We start from the raw sequence: 26,710 nt of genomic DNA on the forward strand, positions 1-26,710 counted from the left end.
GGCTGCAGGAGACAGAAAACAGTTATTATTAACATCTATGTGTATTTTCCACATTTCTAACAGTTTAATTTTCCCGTCTGCATGCTCAGGTGTGGAGGGCATCGCCCAGGCGTACTCTGCCTGCCTCCCTCACATCCGTTTCTACGGGCCGACAAACTTTGCTCCGATCATCAGCCACGTCGCACGTTTCGCCGCTCAGGCGCTTCAGCAGGAGAAAGCAGCGGTGCGTAGCCGCAGCTCAGCTGTATTGTTTTATATTTACAGATGTACAAATACTCGGGTTGTATTTTGGGATCAGCTCTCTGCCTCTGGCTGAGCGCTGTATTCCCAGACAGCTGCTGAAACCAGAACCATAAAAATGTCTAAATGCAGCCAGGCATCGCTTCAGTCTGTGACAGTTTGCTTCTCTGTCAACCCACCTCTCCATCACCACTGTCCAGGTGGGATCTTTATCTATAAATGGAGATTTTTTTCTGCTCATACAGGTGATTCTCAAACTTTCTTCTGTATTATTTGACCGAGAATTGGATTGTTTATTTTTAAAGTTAGATTCACGTTTTATGTTTGTCAGAAGATTCTTTTAAAGATCTTATGAAAATACAATGTTTTTTTTTTTAACCAAAGCAGTTTTAGTTTCTTCTAGGAGAATATGATCCGTCTTTTGGACCATCCTGATCTAAACTATTTTGAAAACTTTTGGGATGATTTGGGAAGGAACAGTTTCAGACTAGATCCATTTTTAATAAATGGAGCCACTTCTGTTTTAGAAACACATGTTTCTATGTTTATGTCTTAGTGGAGAAACTCACTACTCCACTAAGTTCTTTTTTTTTGCAGATGATATCCTGTTTTCCTTTCAAACTATTTTTCATTTTCATTTTATTTAACCTTATTTAACCAGGAAAGTCCCACTGATATTAAGAACCTCTTTATTGAGGGAGTTTTGACCAAGAGGCAGCAAAGATTACACAACAATTACAAATAATTACACAATTAAAATGCCATACGAATAATTATTAAAAATAATCACAATTTAATGAATTCATCTCTGGACTTAAAAGTGCTAAATAAAGTAAGTTAAATGAATTTCCAGTCTTTTTGCTACATGTTCCACGTAACCAGAGCCAGAGAGTAAATAACAGTTTTCACAGGTTTTTGTGGTGAAATGGGACAGAGAGTAAGAAATCCATCCATCCATCCATCTTCTTCCGCTTATCCGAGGTCGGGTCGCGGGGGTAGCAGCTTCAGAAGGGAGGCCCAGACTTCCCTCTCCCCAGCCACTTCTTCTAGCTCCTCCGGGGGAATCCCAAGGCGTTCCCAGGCCAGCCGAGAGACATAGTCCCTCCAGCGTGTCCTGGGTCTTCCCCGGGGCCTCCTCCCGGTGGGACGTGCCCGGAACACCTCACCAGGGAGGCGTCCAGGAGGCATCCTGACCAGATGCCCAAGCCACCTCAACTGGCTCCTCTCGATGTGAAGGAGCAGCGGCTCTACTCTGAGTCCCTCCCAGATGACTGAGCTTCTCACCCTATCTCTAAGGGAGAGCCCAGCCACCCTACGGAGAAAACCCATTTCGGCCGCTTGTATCCGCGATCTCGTTCTTTCGGTCATGACCCAAAGCTCATGACCATAGATGAGGGTGGGAACGTAGATCGACCGGTAAATCGAGAGCTTCGCTTTTTGGCTCAGCTCTCTCTTCACCACGACGGACCGGTACAACGCCCGCTTAACGGCAGACACTGCACCAATCCGCCTATCGACCTCCCGCTCCCTTCTTCCCCCATTCGTGAACAAGATCCCGAGATACTTAAACTCCTCCACTTGGGGCAGGACACCCCCCGTGACCCGGAGAAGGCACTCTACCCTTTTCCGGCTCAAGACCATGGCCTCGGATTTGGAGGCACTGATCCCCATCCCGGCCGCTTCACACTCGGCTGCGAACCGATCCAGCGAGAGCTGCAGATCACGATCTGATGAAGCCAAAAGGACCACATCGTCTGCGAAAAGCAGAGATGAGATCCTAAGGCCACCAAATCGGATCCCCTCAACACCTTGGCTGCGCCTAGAAATTCTGTCCATGAAAGTGATGAACAGAATCGGTGACAAAGGGCAGCCCTGGCGGAGTCCAACTCTCACCGGAAACGAGCCCGACTTACTGCCGGCAATGCGGACCAGACTCTGACTCCGGTCATACAGGGACCTGACAGCCCGTATCAAAGGGCCCGGTACCCCATACTCCCGGAGAACCCCCCACAGGGCTCCCCGAGGGACACGGTCGAACGCCTTCTCCAAGTCCACAAAACACATGTAGACTGGTTGGGCGAACTCCCATGCACCCTCCAGGACCCTGCTGAGGGTGTAGAGCTGGTCCAGTGTTCCACGACCAGGACGAAAACCACACTGCTCTTCCTGAATCCGAGGTTCGACTATCCGACGGACCCTCCTCTCCAGGACCCCTGAATAGACCTTGCCAGGGAGGCTTAAGAGTGCGACCCCTCTATAATTGGAGCACACCCTCCGGTCCCCCTTTTTGAACAGGGGGACCACCACCCCAGTCTGCCAATCCAGGGGAACTGCCCCCGATGTCCATGCGATATTACAGAGTCGCGTCAACCAACACAACCCTACAACATCCAGAGCCTTAAGGAACTCCGGGCGGATCTCATCCACCCCCGGGGCCCTGCCACCGAGGAGCTTTTTAACCACCTCGGCGACCTCGCCCCCAGAGATTGGAGAGCCCAACCCAGAGCCCCCAGGCTCCGCTTCCTCAGTGGATGGCATGTTGGTGGGATTGAGGAGGTCTTCGAAGTACTCTGCCCACCGGCCCACAACGTCCCGAGTAGAGGTCAGCAGCACACCATCCCCACTATAAACAGTGTTGGTGCTGCACCGCTTCCCCCCCCTGAGACGCCGGATGGTGGACCAGAATCGCCTCGAAGCCGTGCGGAAGTCTTTCTCCATGGCCTCTCCAAACTCCTCCCACGCCCGAGTTTTTGCCTCAGCAACCGCCCGAGCCGCATGCCGCTTCGCCCGCCGGTACCCATCAGCTGCTTCCGGAGTCCCACAGGCCAAAAAGGCCTGATAGGACTCCTTCTTCAGCCTGACGGCATCCCTCACCGAAGGTGTCCACCAACGGGTTCGAGGGTTGCCGCCGCGACTGGCACCGACAACCTTGCGGCCACAGCTCCGATCGGCCGCCTCGACAATGGAGGCACGGAACACGGTCCACTCAGACTCCATGTCCCCCACCTCCCCCGGGACGTGTTCGAAGTTTTGCCGGAGATGGGAGTTAAAGCTCCGTCTCACAGGGGATTCCGCCAGACGTTCCCAGCAGACCCTCACAACACGTTTGGGCCTGCCAGGTCTGACCGGCTTTCGCCCCCACCACCGGAGCCAACTCACCACCAGGTAGTGGTCAGTGGACAGCTCCGCACCTCTCTTCACCCGAGTGTCCAAGACATACGGCCGCAGATCCGATGAAACGATGACAAAGTCGATCATCGAACTGCGGCCTAGGGTGTCCTGGTGCCAAGTGCACATATGGACACCCTTATGCTTGAACATGGTGTTCGTTATGGACAATCCATGGCGAGCACAGAAGTCCAGCAACAGAACACCGCTCGAGTTCAGGTCGGGCGGGCCGTTCCTCCCAACCACGCCCCTCCAGGTCTCACTGTCGTTGCCCACGTGAGCGTTGAAGTCCCCCAGCAGAACAAGGGAGTCCCCAGGAGGAGCACTCTCCAGTACCTCCTCTAAGGACTCCAAAAAGGGTGGGTAATCTGAACTGTCGTTCGGCCCGTAAGCACAAACGACAGTCAGAACCCGTCCCCCCACCCGTAGGCGGAGGGATGCTACCCTCTCGTTCACCGGGGTAAACCCCAACGTACAGGCGCCGAGATGGGGAGCAACAAGTATGCCCACTCCTGCCCGACGTCTCTCTCCCTGGGCAACTCCAGAGTGGAAGTATGTCCAGCCCCTCTCAAGGAGACTGGTTCCAGAACCAGAGCCACGCGTCGAGGTGAGACCGACTATTTCTAGCCGGAACCTCTCGACCTCACGCACTAGCTCCGGCTCCTTCCCCACCAGAGAGGTGACATTCCACGTCCCAAGAGCCAGTTTCTGCAACCGAGGATCGGACTGCCAGGGCCCCCTCCCTTGGCCGCCACCCATCGCACAGTGCACCCAACCCCTTTGGCCCCTCCCACGGGTGGTGGGCCCATGGGAGGGGAGAGTAAGAAATGATCACAGCTAAATGTAGTTTAGTTGTGTTTAGTAGATTTAAGATTTATTAATAAAAATTTAAGTTTGTCCCAGACCACCGTTAACAGACTGACATTAGCCGTGTTTCCTCAATGTTTTTAATGCATATTTTGAACTTAAGAACGCCGGATGGAAACGTTGAAATCCGAAAAAACTTTCTCAGTTTCGGATAAAAGGTTTATGTTCTAGCTTGAGGCTTTTCTGTCAAACAGTTCATGTGCAAAAGAGGAGATGGAATAAATTATGACGTAGCCAACGTCACACATCATAATTTGAGTTTGGGTGTATCTCTGGATTCTGAGGCACGAAACTCCAGCTGGGAGGGAAAGGTTCTCTCCATCTTTGTGAGATGTGAGCCTCATGCTAGTTTGCAGCCCTACTTCCTGTTTACATGCGTAGTGTCAACATCTGATGACATCACGCTTTGTGTAGTCTCGTTGATTCTCTCTAAGCACGCTTAATTAGCATTTTTCCTTTTTGCAACATTTCAAAAGTCCACTGAAAGTTCATGTGACAATTAGCATGTAAATATAGATATTAATATACAATAAGAGTCAACCTCTCTACGTCTCTGCAGACACTTTTCCACTGTTTGCACCCTTATCATCACAGACACCAGAGTTTCTCTTCTTAAAGCAACGTTAAGTTTTTGCCTCTTCTTTGCAGTGGTCAAAAGATTAGAAGTTCACACACTCCTGATCTTTTCACAGTGTATTTGTTCCTTCTAATCATCCTTCAGGTTTCATTGAGTCATGCTCTTATATGTCAGATGAAATTATCTTTTCCTGCTCAAATCCACCGAATATAGACGTATGAGAGGCATCTACGGTTTTTCTCCTTCTGCAATGATTTTCTTGCTTTGTTCTCTTTTCCTTTTATTTGATTTAATAACCAGAGTGTTATATCTCTGGGCAAATCACACCAAAGAAAAGCAAACATGACACTGTTTTGTTTACTAGCCAGCAACACAAAAGCTGTCAGTGGTGCACTTTTGTCCAGGGAGCTTTTACTCCTTATTTATTCAATCTTTTTGCTGTGGGGACAAACAAGTTAGTGCATCTGTTATCTCTGGCTGCTGGCACTGAGTCTCATCCTGTTCTTTGTTACACTGCTCTGCAGCTGAGACTCTGACTAGGCTTTTCTTTTCATATATTTTTAGCTCGACAGTAGGATTAGGAAGCCTCATTTTCTCCTTTAAATTCATTGTCTTGGATCCAGGGATGATTAAATCTGTCAGTCTCAATCAGCTCAAGACTCCATGACATCAGAAAACGCATATGTGACTTAATGGTGTGGTTCGTCCTCTCAGGTTCAACTCAGGATGGATTCGAACACATTTAGTTTTATAATCTGAGCCCAGTTCTCTGAGTGGAGACACAGGAAGCTGGTGGGTTAAATATGTTGCAGATCAGAGTCCAGTTTCCAAGGACTGGTGTCCTTAAAGGTGCAGTATGTAACTTTTATATAAACAAAAAATATGTTTCTTTTATGTTTGTTAAAATTATCAATTTTGTGACAATAATCTGTGAAAAAATCAAGCTTCTCCCAGAGCTCCCAGTAGGAAATGCATAAATAAACCACTCAGTCAGAATCAACCAATCAGAACCAGGAGGAGGGTCTTAGTGCTGTCAATCACTCTCGTTTCTCCTCCTTGTTATCTGCCATTCAGCTGGTTCACCACTACAAAGTCTGTTACAAATGCCAAAGCTAATTGGCATTTGTAACAGCTAACTGTTAGCTAACTGATGCTAATCATCAGTTAGCATACCCACTGATGATGCCAGGTAAACCGTTTTTCTGTAACAGTAAAGTTGTTTATCTGCCATTAGCACATTTAGTAGGTTATTAAATTTTGCATTGAATTTCCATAACAGAACAGCACAACTATCAGTGATATTTTAATTAGACATCATTGGAAACTAAAAACTTTTTTTGTTTTCATCCATTTCCACAAATATCAACATCCCTCTTTACGTAAACGTTTTACTTTTTTCTTTGTTTTAAAACCTGAAAAACAGAAATAAAATGGTGATTCTTGAGCTCTAAGTGAGTTTTATTTAGCTGGACTCTTTGGTTTGTAAAGGTTGCAGACGCCTGGACTAAATGAATCTCTGACTTTATCTCAGCAGCGTCACCACCTGTGTCACCTTACTGACAGGTGGTGTCAGTAAGGTGACATTAAAGCTGGTGATTTTGTTATCACCAGCTTAGTGGCTGGTGATTACAAAACTTTCAGCATGTAACAGATCTTTAACTGTTTTCTTCTGGACCAGGATTCGGTGACATCAGTCCGATGTTCCTGCAGATATGCCACTCTCTCAGAAGCTTTGAACAAATGGCATAAAGTCCCCCCTCTGGTTACACATAAAGCAGCATGTCTCCTGAATGTATCTGAAAGAAGCGCAGTGGCTGGGTATCATTATGCTCCCACGGTGCTTTTTGTCCCTAATTGCACCCTGTCACCCTGTGGGGAACAGAGACGCAGAGAGAATTGTACTTGCTTGTGTGATGTGTGCCAGAACACTTTTGTCTCTGTAAGGAAATGATTGGAGACCCTTTTCTTGTTTTATATTACAGTGAGTTCAAACATAAGAATGAGTAACACACAGTGAGTGAGGACAGCTGCGGGGTGTGTGTGTGTTTGGATGTCCTGCTGGGCTTGTGTTTGGACCTACGTGTGTTGAGTTGGTTTTAGGCTGCAGAAATGTTCTGCTGCTCAGCCTCGCCTTTTCTGTTCCTCAGATAATGACAGAACCTGCGACTGGAGACAGTGTGAGCTCGCACAGAGATGCTCCCACTACCGACACACACACACACACACACACCCAGGCTGCGGGCCAATGCGGTCTCTGCGTGTCCTGGTGTGTGAGCGACCCTGTGTATTTGTGTGATAATGATTCTCTAATGAGCGCTGCTGCTAGCACGTTAATGAGACAGACTTCAGAGTGTGTGTGTGTTTCCGTTTGTGTGTATTTTGCACAGAAGTGACTTTTTTCTAAGACAGCTTGTGTTTTCACGTTGTCTGTTCTTATCATGACACCACTCAAGTCCAGCTGATGTCTGTTTATGTTTATATTTATGTCAGAGTCAACAAAAATACAAGAACTTTGATCTTTTTATATCGATAATTCCCTCCAGGATTATTTTTGTGATTTTTTTTTTTTGCAATCAAAATCACAGATTTTTGGCACCAATTTAGAAATATTTGCAAGGTGTTCTGCAATATTTGAGTCTACATTTAACGTTAAATGTGATGCTTTTGTTACTCGATCAAACTTGACATCAAGTAAGGCTGAGGTAGCGCTGGAGTAAAAGTTAGAAATCCTGCCACCTACAGGTCGGAGTTAGCATCACTTAAACCAATTGTTTTTGACCACTTGCGTGGAAAATTTGCATTAAACACACAATTATGCACAAGCACAAAAAATGCGGTAATCTTTTGATTTTGCGTAAATTTTCACGAAAAACTAAAGGGACTGGCTGAGGTAATTTGGAAGGAAACAGATACATAGCTGTGATTTGATTAATACAATATTTAAGTTCAGAACTGTTATCTTGAAGGTTTTATTTATGCCACATAAAAAAGCAATGATCTGTTGAGTTTGCATGAATTTCCGCCATCGCCTGCATGTTAGTTAGCCCTGCAAGATTTTAATTTCAGGTTTTATCTGCAAAAAGAACACAAGTAAGCATGTCTGTCATACCAAACCTGTCAAGAATCTAATTTGCTCTGCAGTCTTTGCACAGAATGAAGATTGAGGTACAAATTTAGGATTTTGCAAATAAATTAATATATTTCTTACATGTTGTCTGTCTTTTCCCATCTGTCATCCCTCCTCTCCGTCTTTCTTGTTTTCCGTCTGCAGCAGTACTTCACTCTCCTCATCATAACAGATGGTGTCATCAGTGACATGGATGAGACGCGCGACGCCATCGTTCAGGCCTCCAAGTTGCCAATGTCCATCATCATCATCGGTGTCGGTAACGCCGACTTCGCTGCCATGGAGTTCTTGGATGGAGACGCCAGCGTTCTGAGGTCCAACACGGGGGAGGAGGCGGTCCGGGACATTGTGCAGTTCGTCCCCTTCAGGGATTTCTGTAATGTAAGTATTGATTAATAGCAATTTCTGATTCTTCTCAGCCTTCAGGTGTTCACCTGGAACAGAGCTTTGATTGACTTTTTAACTAATAAAACCCTGAAGGAATCACATCTTAAAGCAGCAGCTTTTCAGAATAACAGCCATTAATGCAAATTTCCACTCACAACAACATTGTTCTCACCAAAGTTTGTTTCTGCTGCCCTGAAAAGTTGAAAGTTTGGAGAAAAATTGTGACGATTTTTTGTGGATAATTAAAAAAGTCTCATTATTTCAAAAAGTCAGCAGCTAATAAAACCTGAGCTTTCAAGAAACCATACTTGGATCTTTTGTTTTTTCTAACAGGTTTGTGTTTTTACAGTGTAACCTCTGCTGCATGTGATGTGGTTTGAGGAACAACTTCTATCAAAATGAATGGGGAACACTTGGTCCATTAAGCTGGCCAGAAGTTGTAATTGTTTTTTGCATGCGTGATCTTTTAGAAAAAACATTTAGATTAAAACTCAAACCTAACCTCCAGTGGGGTTTGATGACCCTTTTACCAACTAATATTTCAGTGTTGCAGCTTCATTTTGCCTCGGTTTTAGCTGTTCTTCACTAAACGAAGCAGTATAAACAGCAGCCTGTTGCTTCTTGTTTTGTATTTTATCACACACACAGCACACTCAGAGCTCAGAGAGTTTGCTGTTTGAGGGTTCCTGCTCCGTTATCTCGCCCTCGGCAGAGGAGCTGCAGGCGTGCACCATGCTGATGGCTTTCTGAGCTGCGTTTATGTTAATGAAGGTTTGTACGTGTGTGCTGCAGGTGAGCAGAGACACTGGAGCGTCCTCTGCCAGGCTGTCCACTGGAGGACTCATTAGTGGGGGTTTTTTGTAGTTTTTCTGCATATGTTTCTGGGTGTGTGTGTGTGTGTGTGTGTGGGTTGTCGGTGAGCAAACTAACTTCCAGTGTAGTGGGAGGAACAGACGATGTTTGTTGGCTTCATTCCAGCTGTTGGTGGGAGAGCGAGAGACAGAAATGAAGTGAAAGGAAAGGGGCAGGAATTAATCTGAGACGGAGAGGAAATGAAGAAATCTGAAGAAGGGTCCTTTACTCCCACACCTACTACTAATCATTCGCAGAACATGCAGAGTTGAATACCTTACATAATGTTGAGTTTCCATGGATTTAAGAAAACTTACATGATGTTACCACAATGAAGATTTGAGAAAAGAGCTCATATTCTAATGTTTTTTAAAATCAATATGTATAATGGTTTCATTTAAAGCCTTCTGCTATTTTTAACAAACACAGCAACATTTCTGATTATGTTTATATATATTTAAAGTTGTTGTTAGGGTTTAGGATTCTGCTTTTAATTTGATTTTTGCCTTGTTTGTACTTTTTGTGCAGCAGTTTATTCAACCTTGTGCTGTTTTTTGAGTTCTGGGGTTTTCCCTGCTGGCTGGAAGCTTTCTTTAATCAATCAAATTATTAACACAACTAGGATTCTGTCGTGAGATGCCACTTTTGAGAGCTGATGTTCCCTGGCATATGCAGGCACCCATCTTGATTGCTCAACTTAAATAAGTCATGGTTTTTATATAAAGGTAAAAAATGTGACATGCATTTGTATTCATCCCTCATGAGTCATTACTAAGTACAGTCTCCTTTTGTTGCATTAGAGTAGCTTGTATTTTGGGGAACATCTCTAGCAGTTTTGCACATAAATGGACTAAAGTTCTCCCTGTTTTTCTTAAATATAGCTCTTTCTTTCTCTTAATGAAAGATTAATTATCTTAATCTTAATGCACAGCTTCACTGTAAAAACACAACATCTTGTCAAGTATGTTTGTGTAGTTTCTAGTGCAAATACATTAGTACACATAAAACAAGACAAACCTATCTTAAAAGTAACTTTTCACCAATATGAAGGAGCTTATTTTATGTAAATAATTCTTTAATATTGATGATGAGGTATTAGTTCCACTGGCAGATTATTTCACTTATAACAAGAAATTATTCCCATGTTACTAGTGAAAAGGTCTGTCAGCAGAACTAGTGCTTCTTCATCAATATTAAGGAAATATTGACTTAAAACAAGCTTCTATAACTTACTGAAAAGCTACTTTCAAATGAGTTTTGTCTTATTTCAAGCATACTAACATATTTACTCTAGAAACTATAGACAAAAATACTTAAGTAGTTTTGTCTGCAGTCTTGACTTTAGTCAGTAGAGGTCATTGAATCTAATGTTTAGCAACATTATTTTGTCGTTTTTTCTTCCTTTTAGGCTCCGAAGGAGACACTTGCCAAGTCTGTCCTGGCTGAGCTCCCTCAGCAGGTCACCCAGTATTTCAAACAGAGAAATCTACCGCCCATCAACCCAGCGCCGGAGTGAGGCATCCCCAGGTCCAGAGTCCACTCGCTGTACATTAGCTTGACAGATCCTAAAAAATGTTCTTGTTGCAGGCAAACAGTGCAGAATTAAAGTGTGTATGTCAGATAAAAAACAATCTAACATCCACGCCGTCACATTTTATGGTTAAAGACTGTTTAAAGTGTGAGTTCAACAGAAGTGATGTTGTTTGTGTCCAAAAATGGGAGGTAAAAATGATCTTGACACAACAGGATGTGTTTTTTATTTTATTTATTTTGCATGTCAGTGTGTCATGTGACAGGGACCGTGTGATCCGTGGATCTCCGTTGTGCTAAATCCTTTCTTGAAGCCTAGCAGTTTGAATCCTCTCCAAGTTTTATATGAGGTAGCGGATGCAATGGAAGCCGTTTGATTTTGTGCTCATGTGCAACAGACTCACAGCCTGAGTCCAAACAGAGAAGAATCTCCTCAGCCACGACAAACAGAGGTTTTTATTTGGAAGTTGAGATCAACATTTATCTGAGCGGTGAGGATTAATTCCTGGAAGGGATGAAATGTGAGCAGAATGAGGCCACAGTGGCTGCTGTAGCAACGTCACAGAGTAGATGTGGGAACTCATTAGGCTGTTTAACATGGAGACATTTTCTTTGCTTTTGCACAATTTCTGTATTTATTATAGCCTGAGTTCATCCTGCATGTTGCCACTATTTCCTTATTGTTTACAAAAGCTGACGATCACAAATGCATGTTTTTTTTATATAAATATTTAAACAGATGAAAATATTTAATGAAAGTTTAGAAAAGCGTTTAGTGACAAAGAAATAATATTCTATGAGATTTGAACGAGCAGAAAGTACAGAGAAACTTTTTGTGTGAACTTTTCGAATGTATATTTCTATGATGCTGTTTCTGAAATTATGAACCAACGTTTCTGCCATGTTCAATGTAATTTTTATGCAGTGCTGACTTGTGCAATTAAACCGCAATGTGTATCGCTGTGAGTCTGTAGCAAACGTGTTGCTCTCATTTTCAAAAAGGAGTGAATGTGAATGCAAAAGGACCAGGATGGAAACCGACTTTAATGCAAATGTCACAAAATGATATAAAGAAGTAAAACTGCAAAACATAATTATAAACAAAGGGCAAAATGAAATCTCCAAAAGAAACTTCACTAATCTTGAAAGAAATGCAAAAGATGTGTACACACTTGAAAAACAAGAGATGGAAAGTAATAAATTACTACTTTAGGAAAAGCAGAATTGGTGGAACTTTGAATGAAAAGCCTCCAATCCAAATGCTTTCAAAAAACCAACAAAGGCTCTAAAGAAATTATGCAAAACAAAACTTTTAAATCAACACAAATTTAACAAAACTCCCACACAAAAAACTACTCCACTCATTTTAGAGATGTTTATAAAGCCTTAAACAACATATTTTGTTTACAGATTGAATTGGGAGTGCTAGGATGGCTTCGTACCTACCACACACACACACACACACACACACCCACACACACACACACACACACACACACACTCACACACACACACACACACACACACACACATATACCTTCAGAGAGGGAAATCAAGCACAAAGAGGAGCGCCCACTTTGCTCACAGTTAGAAGTTTCCACACCTGCTGCTAAGTGAAGAAGGTGAGACTTTGCAGATTCTGTGCTGCTGGTGAGACTCACCTTTTGATCACATCTATCCTGAAATTCACACAACTCCCTTCTGATTTCCTTCTGCAGGTTTTATTTGTACAGAAAGATAATTCTGACAGGATCTCAGCAGCGAGAGCATGAAGAAAGTCTTCTTTGAGCCTGGTGGGCAACCTGCTGCTTGAGCCACAAACCAGCCTGGACTTTTACTGCAGAATCTGCCAAGATCAGAGAACATGGCTGCTGGTGACAGATGCTCTGCTTTGTTTAGTTTGCCTCCAAACCCGAATCCCCCACTGACATTATTCTTTGTGCATGTTCGTCATTTTATTTGTTGTCATAGCAACTCCCTTCTCAGCAACACATGATCTTTCGCTCCATCTCTTGGTTACACCCAGAAACCTGTGGCTGCCTGCATTATAACGGAGAGCTGACATGAGACAAAACAAACAGCTTCAAATTCAACATCAAGAGATCAAATTATCTCCAAATACAACAACTTCAAGCTTTTATCCACTTTAATAAATCACAAACACCGAAATGTTGTGGTTGTTTTTTACCATCTCTTCACCTTCAATGCCAACCTGCATTCGATCCCAATCAGCCAACGCAGCTCAACTCCAGATGCACGATTCTTCTGCCAAGGTCTAATGAGGCCAGGATACACATCCCACAATCCAGTTACACAAATTAGTTCTCTTCCAATCCAATTTCACAAATTAACTTTAATACCTATGTTTTGCTCTTTCTGCCCTTTGCTGTTGTGCAGCACAGAGAGAAAAGTTGTGATTACAGAGTTAGTGCTGAAGAGCAATCCATGACACATGTCTTGTTTTATGAATGTAGGTGATTACAGAACAATCTCTTCAGTCTTTCAACGTTCATTTCTGTAAATGTTAAGAAAAAAACCCCAGTTCCATTCGACCGACAGACCGATGCTGGTTGCTAGATTGTTTATTACCCACAGAGTGTGCTGTAAAATTCTGCTGACATTGCACATTTGACCAATCAAACTCAATGTTTACACGAAAGTGGCTGCAAACAGATGCACAACTATACAACCACACATCTTTGGAAAGCAGAAATACATGATCACATGTATTTTCTGCATGTGATCATCCACTTGTTGTATTCTGGTTGCCAACAAAAATGCAACAAGTGGTTTCTTGATGATAACTAAACAACAAAACACTTGTCTTTCCAGCAGCCATTGTACAGTTCATACAGCAGTAAAACCAAGTGGCCAAACATGCTGGAGCTCTGGTTGCTTGGTAACGGTACAGTACATGACTCCTCAGTCGTCACTTACTGACTATTAAGGTTTTTTGAAACGGCTCATCTTCTAAACATCAAAAAACTTTAACTTATTGCCAAAAAATGGCCAGGTGTTTTTAAAGTGTCTGATAGTCTTTTGCTCTTTGTTGATTCTTGCATTAATGCTTATTGTTGTGGGACGCTTCGGTTGAGATCAGTAAAAATGGCAATCAACTCTGATCTACCCAACATTAGAGCAGAATTGTAGGAGAATCAAGTCACGACTGAATGTAACCTGAGGGTTGGGAGAACTGACTGATGGATGTGGAATAGGTGATGGATTTTTGAGTGGCTGTGGGTGAACAGAAGAAACACAATAATAATGAAACCACAACGGAACATTTTTCAGAACACAAGGATCCAGAGTAACTAGAAAAAGCCACACTTTGGGATTTTTCACTATAACAGACTGAAATAACATAATTGTTGCATTTACGTTGAATCATGATCTTCCAACACAATGTGAACTACTTCCTCAGGCTGCATTGATGTTCTTCGTTACAGTTTAAAGGTTTCTATTACCAAAGGTCAATGAGTAATATTGTTGTATCTGAACGATACTTGAGCCTAAACAAATGTCTTGTTGTTTTGACTGATTCTTTAGAAGATTATTTTAACACTAAAAGCATTTTTTATCATTTGTTACCATGTTTTTGTAACATACATGTTTAGCATGTGAAATATAATTGATTTTCTAATTTAAATCAGTTTTTTATGCAAATGCTAAAGAGCAGGGATACATTACCCCCAAATCCTCATGGTTTGATTGTTCTCTGTTAATGATACTCACTTGGACATAATTTATATACTTGTGAACATTTGTGAGCAAAATTATGTTACTTAGCAGCTAAAATGTTAAGAAACCAGTGAAAGTGGAGGGCTGCCCCCAGTGGTTGCATAACTGAACGACAAGTGCAGCTATTAAAGTAGATGCAGAGATGACGGCTCCTTCTTTTCAGATATTTATTCTGCTGTAACAACTTCAAATTGAGTTTAATTTCTCTTAATGAAGCAGCAGGATTTATTTAAGCGAGCTGAACATCAGTCAAACCTGTCCTTTAGACCTGTGAAGCCTGTGACATCTCTCCATCAGTGGGCTGGAAAAAGTGACACATTTCTGAGCAGCCAAGAAAAGCACTGGAGCAGAGTGACAGAGACTGCCTGACCCAGATAAGGAGCCTGAAAAAGAAGTGGAGATGGATGGAACTCAGGAACATGGTTGGGAAGAGATGCATGGTGAGAGAAAAACATAAACCCAGCTGGATTTCCTAAAGGTTTCTAACTCATTTCAGCAACACAAACTAGTAACAAAACATTTCTCTACATTTATTGTATCCAAACACTAAATGAATACATTCACAGGTACATATCATATAGTTCTAGGCACATGACTGATATAAGGGGATAAAAACCATGTAAAGTACATACAACAGTTTTTACTGCAACACCTTTTGTGAATAATAGCACATCAGCCATATTGAATTTTCAAAGTCAGAATATGTATTTCATGGCCCATTACAGATAACTTTTATATCCTGGGTTCAACTGAAAAAACAGTCAAAATACAAACCAGGTGTAAGCATTAAATGTTGGATGGTAAAGTCTTTATAGGTCTCCCTATATTAGACGTATTTCCTAAAACCTTCCACTCAAAACAGACAAGGTATTCCTGTATTTCTTTCTAACAACCACAGAGACGACTCCCTTGACGTCCTTCAGCCTGTCAGAGTCGAAGTCCACCAGCAGCTTCCTGACCCCGGTTCTCATCGGGGTGAAGACGATTTTCACCGACACCTTCTGGCCTGGAGAAATAACACCGCTGAAAAAGGAAACAAAAAAGAGAACAGGGTGAGCAAGGAGAGGGTTAATTCTGCTTCCGTTTTAATCTGTATTTATTCCGTACTCGACGTAGATGTGAGTGTCAGACAGCAGGCCAGCCCCCTCCAGGGTGAACACACCACCAGTCAGAGGGACTGGCAGAGGATTGGTGAAGGAGATAGAAGCTGTCAGCTGTTCCCAAACAAAAGCCTTCCCAAGAACCTTGGAGAAAACACAGAAAGTCTTTACTTTTATTTTGTTTATACCAAAAATGTTTGGATTATATATGCTTGTGTTTGGGCCTTTGTGTTGTTCCTTAGATTGTTTGCTCACCTGTATGTGGAGCTCAGGTAAGCTCAGTGGGATGTCCGCCACAGCCATGATGGGCAAACTGTTCCCCTGAGCTTCAGCCAGTGCTTTCACCCTGATCAGGTGATGGTCAGAGACACACTTGGCGTAGTCGTCGTAGCGGAAACGCAGCACTTCTTTATGAGCTAAACGCACAGAGCATGAGAGAAGAAAACAATCAGACTCTGCAGTTAGATCACTGATTTTTACATCAGGGCTCTGCTGACCGTTCTGAGCCGACACAGTCACGTTGTTCATCTGCCTCTGGCACTCCCCCTGGTGGAGAGAGTTGTAAGTGACAGCCATAGCGTGCACCGACAGATGAACGTTAGCATCATCTCCTCCTTCATTCTTCACCTATGACCAGAACAGACATCATTCATCACTTAGAGGAGGGTTATCAAACTTGTTTTCATTTTGTGCACGAATGTTCTTACAGGGGCGGCTGAATATATTGATAAAACCAATAAAAAAAACAGCTGCCTCTGCATTTGATAAGTTCTTCTTAAAATTCATGTCAATCAGTCCCCCCAGAATTTCGCTTTTTTTTTTTTTTGCAATAAAAATCTAAGATTTTCTGGTGCTAATTTATAAATATTTGCTAGAAATGTTGCAATACTTGCACTTATGTGTGATGTTAAATGTGACTTTTTGTTAGTCGCATAATCTATTACAGACTATAACTTAACATGAAGTAAGTCTGAGGCAGAAGTGTAGAAATAAAAACCAATACTGCCACTCACAGGTGGAAGTTAGCATCACTTCAACCCAATATTTTTGACAATTTTCGCAGAAAATTAGTCTTGCATTTTTTTCTTGCAAAAAATGCTGAGATCTGTTGATTTTACATGAATTTCCATGAAAAACTGGAGGGGCTGGCTTATGTAATTTGGCAGTACACAGATAAAAACTGCTTGGATTTTATCAATAAAATAATATTGACCCACACAACTGTTATCTTAGAGGCCTCATATTTGACACATGTGACTTAGAGAGCCAAACCAAAACACTGCAGAAGAAGAAAACAAACAGAATCCTGTCACTGTGTACCTCAACAATCACGTCAAAGTCTGTTCCAAACACGGGGTTAGGATGTCTGATGGTCAGGCTGAGCTGTGCCGGCTCTACGCTCTCATTGGGCTGCAGGGTGGCCCTGCGCTTTGCCTTCTTATAAACCTCTCTCTCTTCCACAGAGCCTGCAAAACAAACAAACAAAAAGTATCAGTAAAACTCAGAATCCTACGGTGAAAACAATTATATGCCACAGTGGGAAGAAGAAGCCTCAACAGTCTGATGCCTCGTTGTGAAACTAAATATGAGGTTCTGAGATAAACTGTAATAATTGTGTCAGTTTTAGATTCTACAATTTTTTCTCTGCTCAGCCTCTGACCCTCAGGGTATTTGTAGAGCAGAGTGATGTCTTCTCTGAAGTCGCCATAAACGCTTTTGGTGCTGATGTTCCTTCCCACGTTTCTCTGGTCCGTGCTGATCTGTTGCCTCTGGCCGTCTGGTAGGACATTCCAGTAAACGATGTCAGCGTTCACCTCGGCGAAAACAAATGGAGCATCGTACTTCACTCCCAGATTTCCCTCCTTGATAGCTGCCACCGGACACGGACCGCAGCAAAACTCCCCTAAAAAATACGGTCATAATTAATTTAAGGTAGCTGTTGCACTGCAAAAACACAAATCCTTACCAGGTATTTATGGTCTCAGAATTGATGAAAAATAATAATTATAAGTGAGATAATATGCCAGTTGAAACAAGACAGATTAGTTCACTTATAGCATTGGGAAAATGTCTTGTTACAAGTGAAAAAATCTGCCAGTGAAACTAGTTTATTCATCAATATTAAAGAATTATTGATTTAAAAACAAGTTCCTTACTTGCCAGTTAGTATTATCTTATTTCAAGTGTACTAAGATATTTATTTGTACTAGAAAATAGGCCAAAAATACTTGGTAAGATTTTGTGATTTTGCAGTTTGCAACAATGTGTGAATTGACAACTTAGTCCATTCAATTCAAACATTTCAAAATCACATGAGTTGAAGAAAGGATATTTGGAAAATGAGAAGAAATCAGAAATGTACCATCACTCAGTTCTTGAGGTGTGGGGTCCAAAACCTGCCAGCCATCATTTCCTTTAGGGAGATCGTCTCTCCTCATCCAGGACTCGACCCAACAGTGGAAGTTCCTAAAACCAAAAGAAAGAGAAAAAAAACCTTGAACTATCAGATGAATAATTTCAACATTTGCTTGGAAGTCCACTCATGGAAAGGTTGACAACAATCTTACATAATACTCTTGTGAAAGATATTTCTCTCTCTGGATGACTAGAAATTGTTTGGAAACCGACTTTGCACTGATGCCACATGCATGATTAGTGTGAGGGATTGCTGCACCATGCAATGATGATGGAGGAAGTTCTGCTGCAATGTCAGTGACTCTGTAGAATCAGCTGGTCTTCCTTGGGAGAAAACTTTTTACCACATGGAATAATAAACTTAACTTGACTGCATTATGTGTAGCGGTGCACTGATAAACTACCCCTGACATCCTTCATTTTGGGAGATCGGTTGATGCTTACATAAGCACTGACCCTACCTAACTCATCAAAGGTCAGAAAATCAGCCACTTTCCCCTTTAGCTCTGCTGTAAGACAGGGAAAATTCATTCATTCATTCATTCATTCATTCATTCATTCCATCCATCCATCCATCCATCCATCCACTTACAACACCCTTCTCCCCCATTAAGCAAATTTATTTTCAAAATGTCAAATTACAAATGGTGGATGGAAACATAGCTACTAATTTGGTTCTAAAAACTTCTGATGTCCATGAATAAAACAATGGGAATTATAAAGTGTTGGCTGCGTAGCATGAATGTTTGGATTTGATCTTACCATTTGCTGTCTGTCTTTTCCTCTCTGCTCTCAAAGTCCACCACAAAGTCCAAGGACAGATTCCCATCCACATCATGAGCTGAGCAGAAGTTGGTTATGAGTCGCGTTGGGATTCCCAGGCAGCGAAGAACTATAAAGAAACATTGTTGTCACTCTTTCTTCCTGTCGTTTTTTCCTATGGATTTAGGCACTTTTCACTTTTCACTAAGGGATTTTGGAAAACTACATTATAAGTAACATGTAGAAAACTTAAATAGTAATGTATTTGTCGTAGATTGCTGTGGGCCTGTTCAGTAGAACAGCTGTATTTACAGTGAAAGCTGTTACCTGTACATGCGACACCTGCAAACACCCAACACTGGCCGTATTTGACTGCTCTGATGCCGGATTTGCTCCACTGCCTGAGGATGGGCACGCTGCCCGTCCATCGATTTGGTGCGACTCCATCAAGGTACGGTGCCCTCCAGCGCCCAATCAGCACGCCCCTGTCACCATTGGCATTCACCTGCACAGGTGGAAAAGACTGCTTTAAGTCTGCAAAATAATTTTCTCTCATATTATAAGTGAACTAATATTCCAAAATGTCTTGTTTCAACTAGCATTTTATTTCACTTATAATTTGTATTTTTTAAAATCAATTTTAAGGAATTGTTGACTTATAACAACCTCCTATATATTACTGAAAAGTTACTTTTTAAGTCAGTTTTGTCTTATTTCACGTGTTCTAGATCAAAAATACTTGGTAAGATTTAGTGTTTTTGCAGTGTGCAGTGCAGTATTAATCTTTATGAATCCATCATGTGTCTTTCAGAGAAGAAGAGTTCCTCACCATTGCGGTGACCATCCTGCTGACGTAGATCGGATCAGATCTGCTCTCAATGTCCATCTTGGAGTTGTGCAGAGCCTCCTTGGAATTATCCAGGACTTCAAAACAAATGTCCATCACAAAGTCCTCAAACTTGTCAAGAAACGTCATTAGGGAAGGAAAATGAGATGAAAACTATTAGCTTGATGCTCATAAAATAAGTGGATTTAACTTAAAGGTTTTTTCACAGTGCAGGAAGAATCGGCAATGCACCACCATGACCTCTCTATTGACCCTTTGCGCGTGACGTCACGCTATTTATGAACTCTTCTCGCTCCGCCATGACGGACGTCAAAACAACCTCTGCGCTGCTGTAAAAAAAAACTCTGGTAGCCTAATGTCGCTTTTGTTGAGTTGATTTCACTTTAAAAATGGATGCAAATCTAACCAAACTTGTCATTTTATTGTAGAAGGTTTAATGAGAGACACCGCAGCGATGGATAGCAGCCGTCAATAATAATGACTGGCAGCAGATTTGCAGCGAACACTTTTTACAAGGTAAGAAGATTAGTGTTCATATACTTTATAAGTAAGTATTATTAGAAAGATATCAAATATGGAGAAGGTTCGCCTCTAACCCTTAGTAATAATGGAGAAAATGCTCTACCATCATGTAGCCTAGCATGTATGTAAAAAAAAAAACTGGTTAGCATCTCGTCTTTTGTAGGTTTTTGATGCTGCTCCGGTGTAAAAGGAAACCCTATTTATGTCATAGTGATATAAATCATGCAATGTGAATCCAGGCAAAGTCGGTAATTTGATCATCAGGAGGGAGGACGTATGGGTCGGTTTCTAAGCTAGCTATTTCAAACTTTAGTGAATACCGCCGTCTATGAGCCCCAACCAGGTGTGTTACGTTCACAGACAAATTAGCTCGACTCCAACGAGCAGAAGCCATGAAGAAACGGACAAAAACAACTTGGAAAAACAATTTGCTCCCGTCCTTCTTGCGTCATGGCGCCTCGAATGATTAAGTGATCTAGTTGCAAAGGGTCAGTTGAAGATGTTGTTCTGGTTCAATGTAAATGAGGCCAAAGACATTTTATGTTTTTTTTTTTTTTTTTTTTCTTAAAGGAGACATATTATACAAAATTCTAATTTTTCACGTTTTATTACTTCCTTTTGGGTTTCTACTGATTCTAAAAACGGTTCAAGCACTAAAAAAAAAAACACCCGGGTGGTTTCTGGCAATAGGTTAGTGTTTATTGGTGTCTATAAAATGAGCCTCCAGATTGTAATGTCACAGATCAGCAGGCACTTCCACTCACCTAGCAACCCCAGTGAAGGCCAGCCTAGTCTGTTTACCACTGTATGCTGTACAATGGCTGCTGGAAAAGACAAATGTTTTGTTGTCGACTTATCATCCAGAAACCACTTGCTGGTGTTTTAATAAATGCCTACCAAACAGATATATCTTTTAGAACATCTTGGCTTTACAATTTTCCGATTATGCAAACAAAGGACATGTCCTGTCCGTTTGTCATCCTGTTTGTCTGGTCACATTGTAACACGTCTTGTCCAGAAGTCTCTCCTGTCCAACAAACACGTTTTGTGATCCAGCCGAAACCCCAGAGTCGCCGCTGACACGCTGCTGTGAAAAGTCTCACATGCCAAACTCTGTCCTGACAGACGGACACAAGTACTTCTTCAACCCATCCACACAGTAAATATCTGTGGCTGTGTGTGGGCGTGGTACCTGTCCGTAACTCCAGGGAATGCTTTTGATGTAATCCCAGGTGTCCATGAATATGACTCCGTCTTCGTTCATGATGTATTCCTGGAGCAGTCTCTCATCAGGCAGGTACACAACGTCATCTGATACACAGACATGCATAATTAGCCACAACGTTTTCTGTTCTTAATACAGCACAAAGAAGAGTTTAAACATCTAATGTTTGCAGAAACAGCAAATCAGAAAACGTATACTTTTTCACAAAGTATACTTTGTTATATAAAAACACAAAATCTTACACAGTATTATTTGTTTGTATAGTTTCTTGTGCAAATATCTTAGTTTTGTCTTTCTTCAAGTGTACTAACTTAAAAATTAATTTTCAGCAAAATATATGAGCTTGTTTTAAGTCAATGAGTATAAAATATTTTACTTGTAACCACTGTAGTACATTTCATCAATATTAAGAAGTTATTGACTTAAAACAAGCTCATATCTCTTGGTGAAAAGTTACTTGTAAGTTAGTTTTGTCTTGCTTCAAGTGAACCAAGATATTTGCACTAGAAACTAGACAAAAATACTTGGTAAGATTTTTGTCGATTGTGCCACAGTCACTCTCAGAGTGCTTAACACGTCTGCTCCTCTCACTCTTTGCTGTTTCCTTCTGTTATTTTTCCATCTGTTTCCTGTCATCATTTTTGGATTTCTGTGTTTGATCTGCTCTGGCTCCCTGTGTTCTATGTAATTTTTTTTCATTTGTTCATTAAATACCACAAAATAGACTCTGCTCCTCCGCCAGCTGCATTTGTGCCCACCAGCAAACTACATAACATGACAGAATTATTAATTATGAACATGTGTGACGAACAAAAATATAGTTTCTTTTAAATTAGTTCTGTAGGAAGCATCCTCTACCTTTGCACCAAGGGTTAAACAGCACATGGAAGCTGACTTCGTCCACTGTCTCCACGATGCGTCCATCCGGTGACATCAGCAGCACGACCAGACGGTACTGTCCAATGACGGCGTCTGCTGGGCTCTGCAGCGTCAGCAATATTTCCCCCTGAGCCTCCTGCTGGCTGAACCACCAGCTGTCTCCGGCCCCCCGCTGCTTTTGAACCTTAACCACCACTTCGTCTCTTTTACCTGTATAAACACAAAGTTTTTAGTCAGTGCATGTTGATTTTTTTTTATTATCGAGGAACAAGATGCAACAGTTTCTCACCTTTAAAGAAAATATGAGGCCTCGGCAATCTGTGAAAAATTTGTGTTTTTTTTTGTTTGACAGCCAATGAATCCCACAAACATTGTGTGCAGAAAAAAGAAATTTGGACACATTGATGTCTGTTGGATCAAGATGACCATTTTCTCACTCCTACCAAACAACTGATCAGCCCTCTGTCAGCCGGTCTGCCGTGATGATCAAACCGAGCCTGTGAGCGCAGATAAAAATGACTCCATCTTTGTTGCCAGTCTTTGAGGTGGTCTGAATAAATTTGCAGAAATAACGGCGCTGGGTTTCCAATCTTGTTCCACAGGAAATAAAATGCAGCTCAGGCAAGACAAGAGACAGACAAGGCATCTGGGAAACCTCCCATGTTTATCTTTTTACTGACACTGGAATTTAAGGGCGAGTATCCTCGCTGTTTCTCAGCCTGAAAACATCCAACAGCTTCCATATGAAACAGAAACAGCTTCTGTTTTTGTCTTTTTATGACTTCAAATCTCCAGTTTTCCTCTAAGATTCAGCTCCACTGTCTTACAGCATGACAAACCCAAACTGACAAACGTTTCATCTACATCTAAAATACAGTTAAAACACAAAATCTTGCCAAGTAATTTCTAATGCAAATATCTTAGTACAGTTACAAATAAGAGAAAACTATGGTAGAAATAACTTTTCAGCAACAGATAGGATATATATATATAAAATGAGAAAAACAATCCGCCAGTAATCTAAGTGACTGAATTCAGAATTACTGTTCAAAATTCTTGATCAGTATGCAAGAATTTTCTACGTACAATGAGCTCCTATATCTTGCTGAAAAGTTGCTTGTACTTTAGTTTTTACTAGAAACTAGAGAAAAATACTTGGTAAGATTTTGTGTTTTTGCAGTGTAGTGACTGAAGATCTCTCTTGATTGGTCAGCTCACCCAGGTGCAGGACGAGCTCCAGCTGGTGTTTGGGGGGCAGAGAGTCGGAGCACTGCACGGTTATGGAGAAGGGCTGCCCTCTGCGGACAATCAAGCGCTCCCGATCGATCTCCCTGGTGCGGTGAGCCAAGTTGTTTTCATGGCTTCTCAGGTCCACGTCGACAATGAAAGCTGACCAGAACCAGCAGAGATGAGTTAGATGCATTTTTTCTTTGACAAAATAAAAACTGCAAAAACACAACTTTTTACCAAGGATCTTTAAGTAGTGTAAATATATTAGTGCACTTGAAATAAGACAAAATTAACTGAAAAGTTACTTTTCAGCAAAAAGTAGGAGCTTGTTTAAAGTAAATAATGCATTAATATTGATGATAATGTACTTTTTCCACTGGCAGATTATTTCACTTTTAAATTTTTTCTATGTTATAAGTGAATAATCTCCCAGCAGAACAAATAGTTTTTAATCAATATTGAGGAATTATTGACTTAAAACAAGCTCGTAATTCTTGATGAAAAAGTTACTTATATATTAGTTTTGTCCTATTTCAAGCATTCTAAGATATTTGAACTACAATCTAGACAAAATGCTTGGTAAGATTTAGTGTTTTTGCAGTGAAGAATCACTTGTTAACACCTGATGAAAGTCGGATGACTATAAGTTTGGTCTAGAGTCGGAATGACTAGATTCTAATGGATCAGTTGTTTGATTTTGTGGGATGGAAATGATTGTAGCTTTTATACTTCCTGTTCTTTTCTTCCACCCAAAGCTGTTTTCTACCCAAAAGCCTAGAAAGCAGAGCAGAGGAGACTCGCTGTGCTCTATCAACTCTTATTCTATCAGTACTTGAGTTCTCAAACACTTTGGTCAGCTGCTGTTTTTAAACCTGCATTATAAGTAGGCTTGGCACGAATGCATTTTTGAACCAGTGATGCTTTATTATGAATGTTTTAAATTATAAGAAACACTGAGCTTGTTCTTGCTGTTGTTTATGTGTTAATCTACGGAAATCTGCAGAAGTAGTGTTGGGATTTTTTTGGGGTGTTTAAATGTTGTTTTCTGAGTGTACCTATTGCACCCAAATTCTTCTCATTTGAAATAAATCAAATCTAAAAAAAACAGTAGAAAGTTACAGCCAGGGTAGCTCTGAGGGACACGTGGTGACCTTCAGGTCAACTTACTCAGTCAGATCTTTGCTCTCTGAATAAAAAGCTGTTTTTGCCTTTATTGCAGGAATGGGTTTGGTCACAACGACATATTGACTCATAAATTAGACCATTTGTTTGCACACACAATACAATCTCCCCCTGAATTATCCTAATGCACAGTAAAAGAAGCATTAATAATAGCAAAGTGGTCACTTACTGCTGGGGTCGGCCATCGTGTGTATTCTCCTCTGTTCCTCTCTTCCTCCTCCTGGGTCCAGCTGGGTTCAGTATTTATACAGCGGAGGGTCGACCCTCCCTCCTCCCTTCTCCCTCCTGCCTGACACATATGCACTCATCGACTCACCCTCACTTCCCTCTTTGACCTCTTTGACCTCTGACATCACTTCTCAAAAAGCTGAGCTCCTCTGTGGGTGTGTGCAGCGGTTTCTCACTTTCACTTCCCCTGACACACACACGGCTCTTTGATGTGTTGCAATAGTGTGTTTAACCTTTGAGGCACCTTGGTGACCCAAAATGGAACATAATCTTTTGGTTATTTAATTTAATTTTGTTTTTTTAACCTTTATTTTGCCAGGATAAAAACCTTTTTTTTCCAAGGGAGTCCTTGCCAAGTGGCAGCAACAAATACAACATCTCTGTCAGATTAAAAGTTAATTTTATGAAACTTGGCAAGTATTTATTTCACTTTTCATTTTTTGTCCATTTGAAAAGATTGTGAAAATGGAAAAAGAAAAACATTTATTTCACTTTATTAAGTGTATATTTTTGGTTCCTTAGGAAAAGAGTGTCAGTAATTGCTCCAAAATAATAACACATAATGTTATTAAATTTTGAGCTAACATTGCTGTTGTTGCTGTTGTTTTGGTCTTTTGGTGAAAATCTTGCATATTTTGGGTCAGTTTCTTTCAAAAAGTTAAGATTTTTGTGGCAAAACATGCATTAAAAATAGGAACGTTTTAAAAAATTAGAAAAACGTTATGGCTATTGAACAGCCATAAAGGTGAAGGGAATTTTTCTTATAGTTTTATAAGATGTACCATTTTGGGACCTAAAAATAGGTTTTGTTAATTTAGAGGTGGCTGAAGGGTTAAGAGCAAATGCAGCCTGTCCTCTGTTACGGTAAGCAGAGGCTCTACATTCAGTAACATTTGGTTTTCATTGTCTATGAGCTCTGGCTCTGTGCAGCTATTCATTAGGAGGACAGGATAGCATTTTACTGAAAATATGAATTTCTCTGTCTGAAATTTGTTTCCAGAGGCAGAAAGTAATAGAAACTATACAGTGTGGTTTGATTTTTACCATCAGTTTTTCAGGATAATATCAGGTGACTGCAAACAAAAAATAAAAATAATGGAAGGATAAATGCTGATGCTTCCAGACATACTATAGTTTCCTTTTTCTGTTTGGGTTTGTACCTTTTGTGCCACAGGAAGGCTGTTTTTAGCATTTTGCTGCAGAAAACTGCTGATTAACACGTCTTCTCGAGGTTGCAACACTATTGAATGTGGTACAGTTCCTGTTCTAAAATAAATGGCAGTCTGGCAAACACAGAAGCTAAATGTGCCCTTAACCATTTTGGAACTTCAGTAAAGAATAAAAGATCTCCAGCTGCAGCACAGAAAGAATGAACTTTACCAAGAAAAATCAAACTGTGAGAAAAAATGTCATCAAAACAGATTGTTTTTCACCATTTGAAATTTTCAAAAATGCTCCGACTGTTTGAATGAAAGGTGAGCAACTTTCCCTGCAGGTGAGTTAAACAAGTATTAAATTGCATGACGGAGCTCCACAGATGTTGCTTTGGTTGCTGCAATGTCATCCCCCTTGTTTCATATATGATAAAGTAGTAAAAACCCTCCCTAAGACCAGCGAGATAAACTCCTCCAAGGAATGTTGAAACAAATGTAGGAAACTAATTTAAGTTGGAAAACTCATTCCTGTTTTTACATCCTAAGAAATCAAGTTCCAAGTCTTTCATGGACCTTATGACTTATCCAACCCATTCTCCAGCTGCTTTAGTTCATAAACTCTGCCTTAAAACAATAAAATACATCGTTCAACCTTTGTTCTTTGCAATACACACACGATG

At 41.3% G+C, this 26,710-nt stretch overlaps 2 protein-coding genes and 1 pseudogene across 3 annotated transcripts in view; 2 read left to right on the forward strand and 1 right to left on the reverse strand.

Annotated features, from left to right (window-relative positions):
- Positions 1-11,714, forward strand: part of cpne2 (copine II) — a 42,712-nt gene extending 30,998 nt beyond the window's left edge. For both annotated transcript variants that reach the window (XM_028035509.1, XM_028035500.1), the window contains exons 14-16: positions 90-223; positions 8,124-8,360; positions 10,627-11,714. In XM_028035509.1, the coding sequence (XP_027891310.1) occupies positions 90-223; positions 8,124-8,360; positions 10,627-10,734 (479 nt within the window). In that variant the 3' untranslated portion in view covers positions 10,735-11,714. The remainder of the gene's footprint in view (positions 1-89; positions 224-8,123; positions 8,361-10,626) is intronic.
- LOC114155577 (cytochrome P450 2F2-like) overlaps positions 3,623-26,710 on the forward strand; it is a 34,490-nt pseudogene continuing 11,402 nt past the window's right edge.
- Positions 14,993-24,940, reverse strand: tgm2l (transglutaminase 2, like). The gene is made up of 14 exons (XM_028035492.1): positions 24,818-24,940; positions 23,455-23,625; positions 22,216-22,446; positions 21,325-21,443; positions 19,593-19,721; positions 19,091-19,268; positions 18,764-18,893; positions 17,949-18,052; positions 17,247-17,489; positions 16,907-17,052; positions 16,084-16,213; positions 15,842-16,002; positions 15,594-15,730; positions 14,993-15,509 (listed from the first exon to the last, which is right to left on the reverse strand). Exons 1-14 carry the CDS (start codon positions 24,831-24,833, stop codon positions 15,326-15,328), a joined length of 2,079 nt encoding a protein of 692 aa, XP_027891293.1. The 5' UTR covers positions 24,834-24,940; the 3' UTR covers positions 14,993-15,325.

The sequence above is a fragment of the Xiphophorus couchianus genome, chromosome 2 (assembly GCF_001444195.1).
Source record: "Xiphophorus couchianus chromosome 2, X_couchianus-1.0, whole genome shotgun sequence".
NCBI classification, from domain to species: Eukaryota; Metazoa; Chordata; class Actinopteri; order Cyprinodontiformes; family Poeciliidae; genus Xiphophorus; species Xiphophorus couchianus.

What these genes read in the sequence shown, in the direction of transcription:
- tgm2l (XM_028035492.1), bottom strand. An exon ending in GGAGCTCGTCCTGCACCTGG is followed by an intron (nt 22,447 to 23,454) that starts GTGAGCTGACCA and finishes GTGTTTATACAG; the next exon opens with GTAAAAGAGACGAAGTGGTG. An exon ending in GAAAAGACAGACAGCAAATG is followed by an intron (nt 18,053 to 18,763) that starts GTAAGATCAAAT and finishes TTTTGGTTTTAG; the next exon opens with GAACTTCCACTGTTGGGTCG.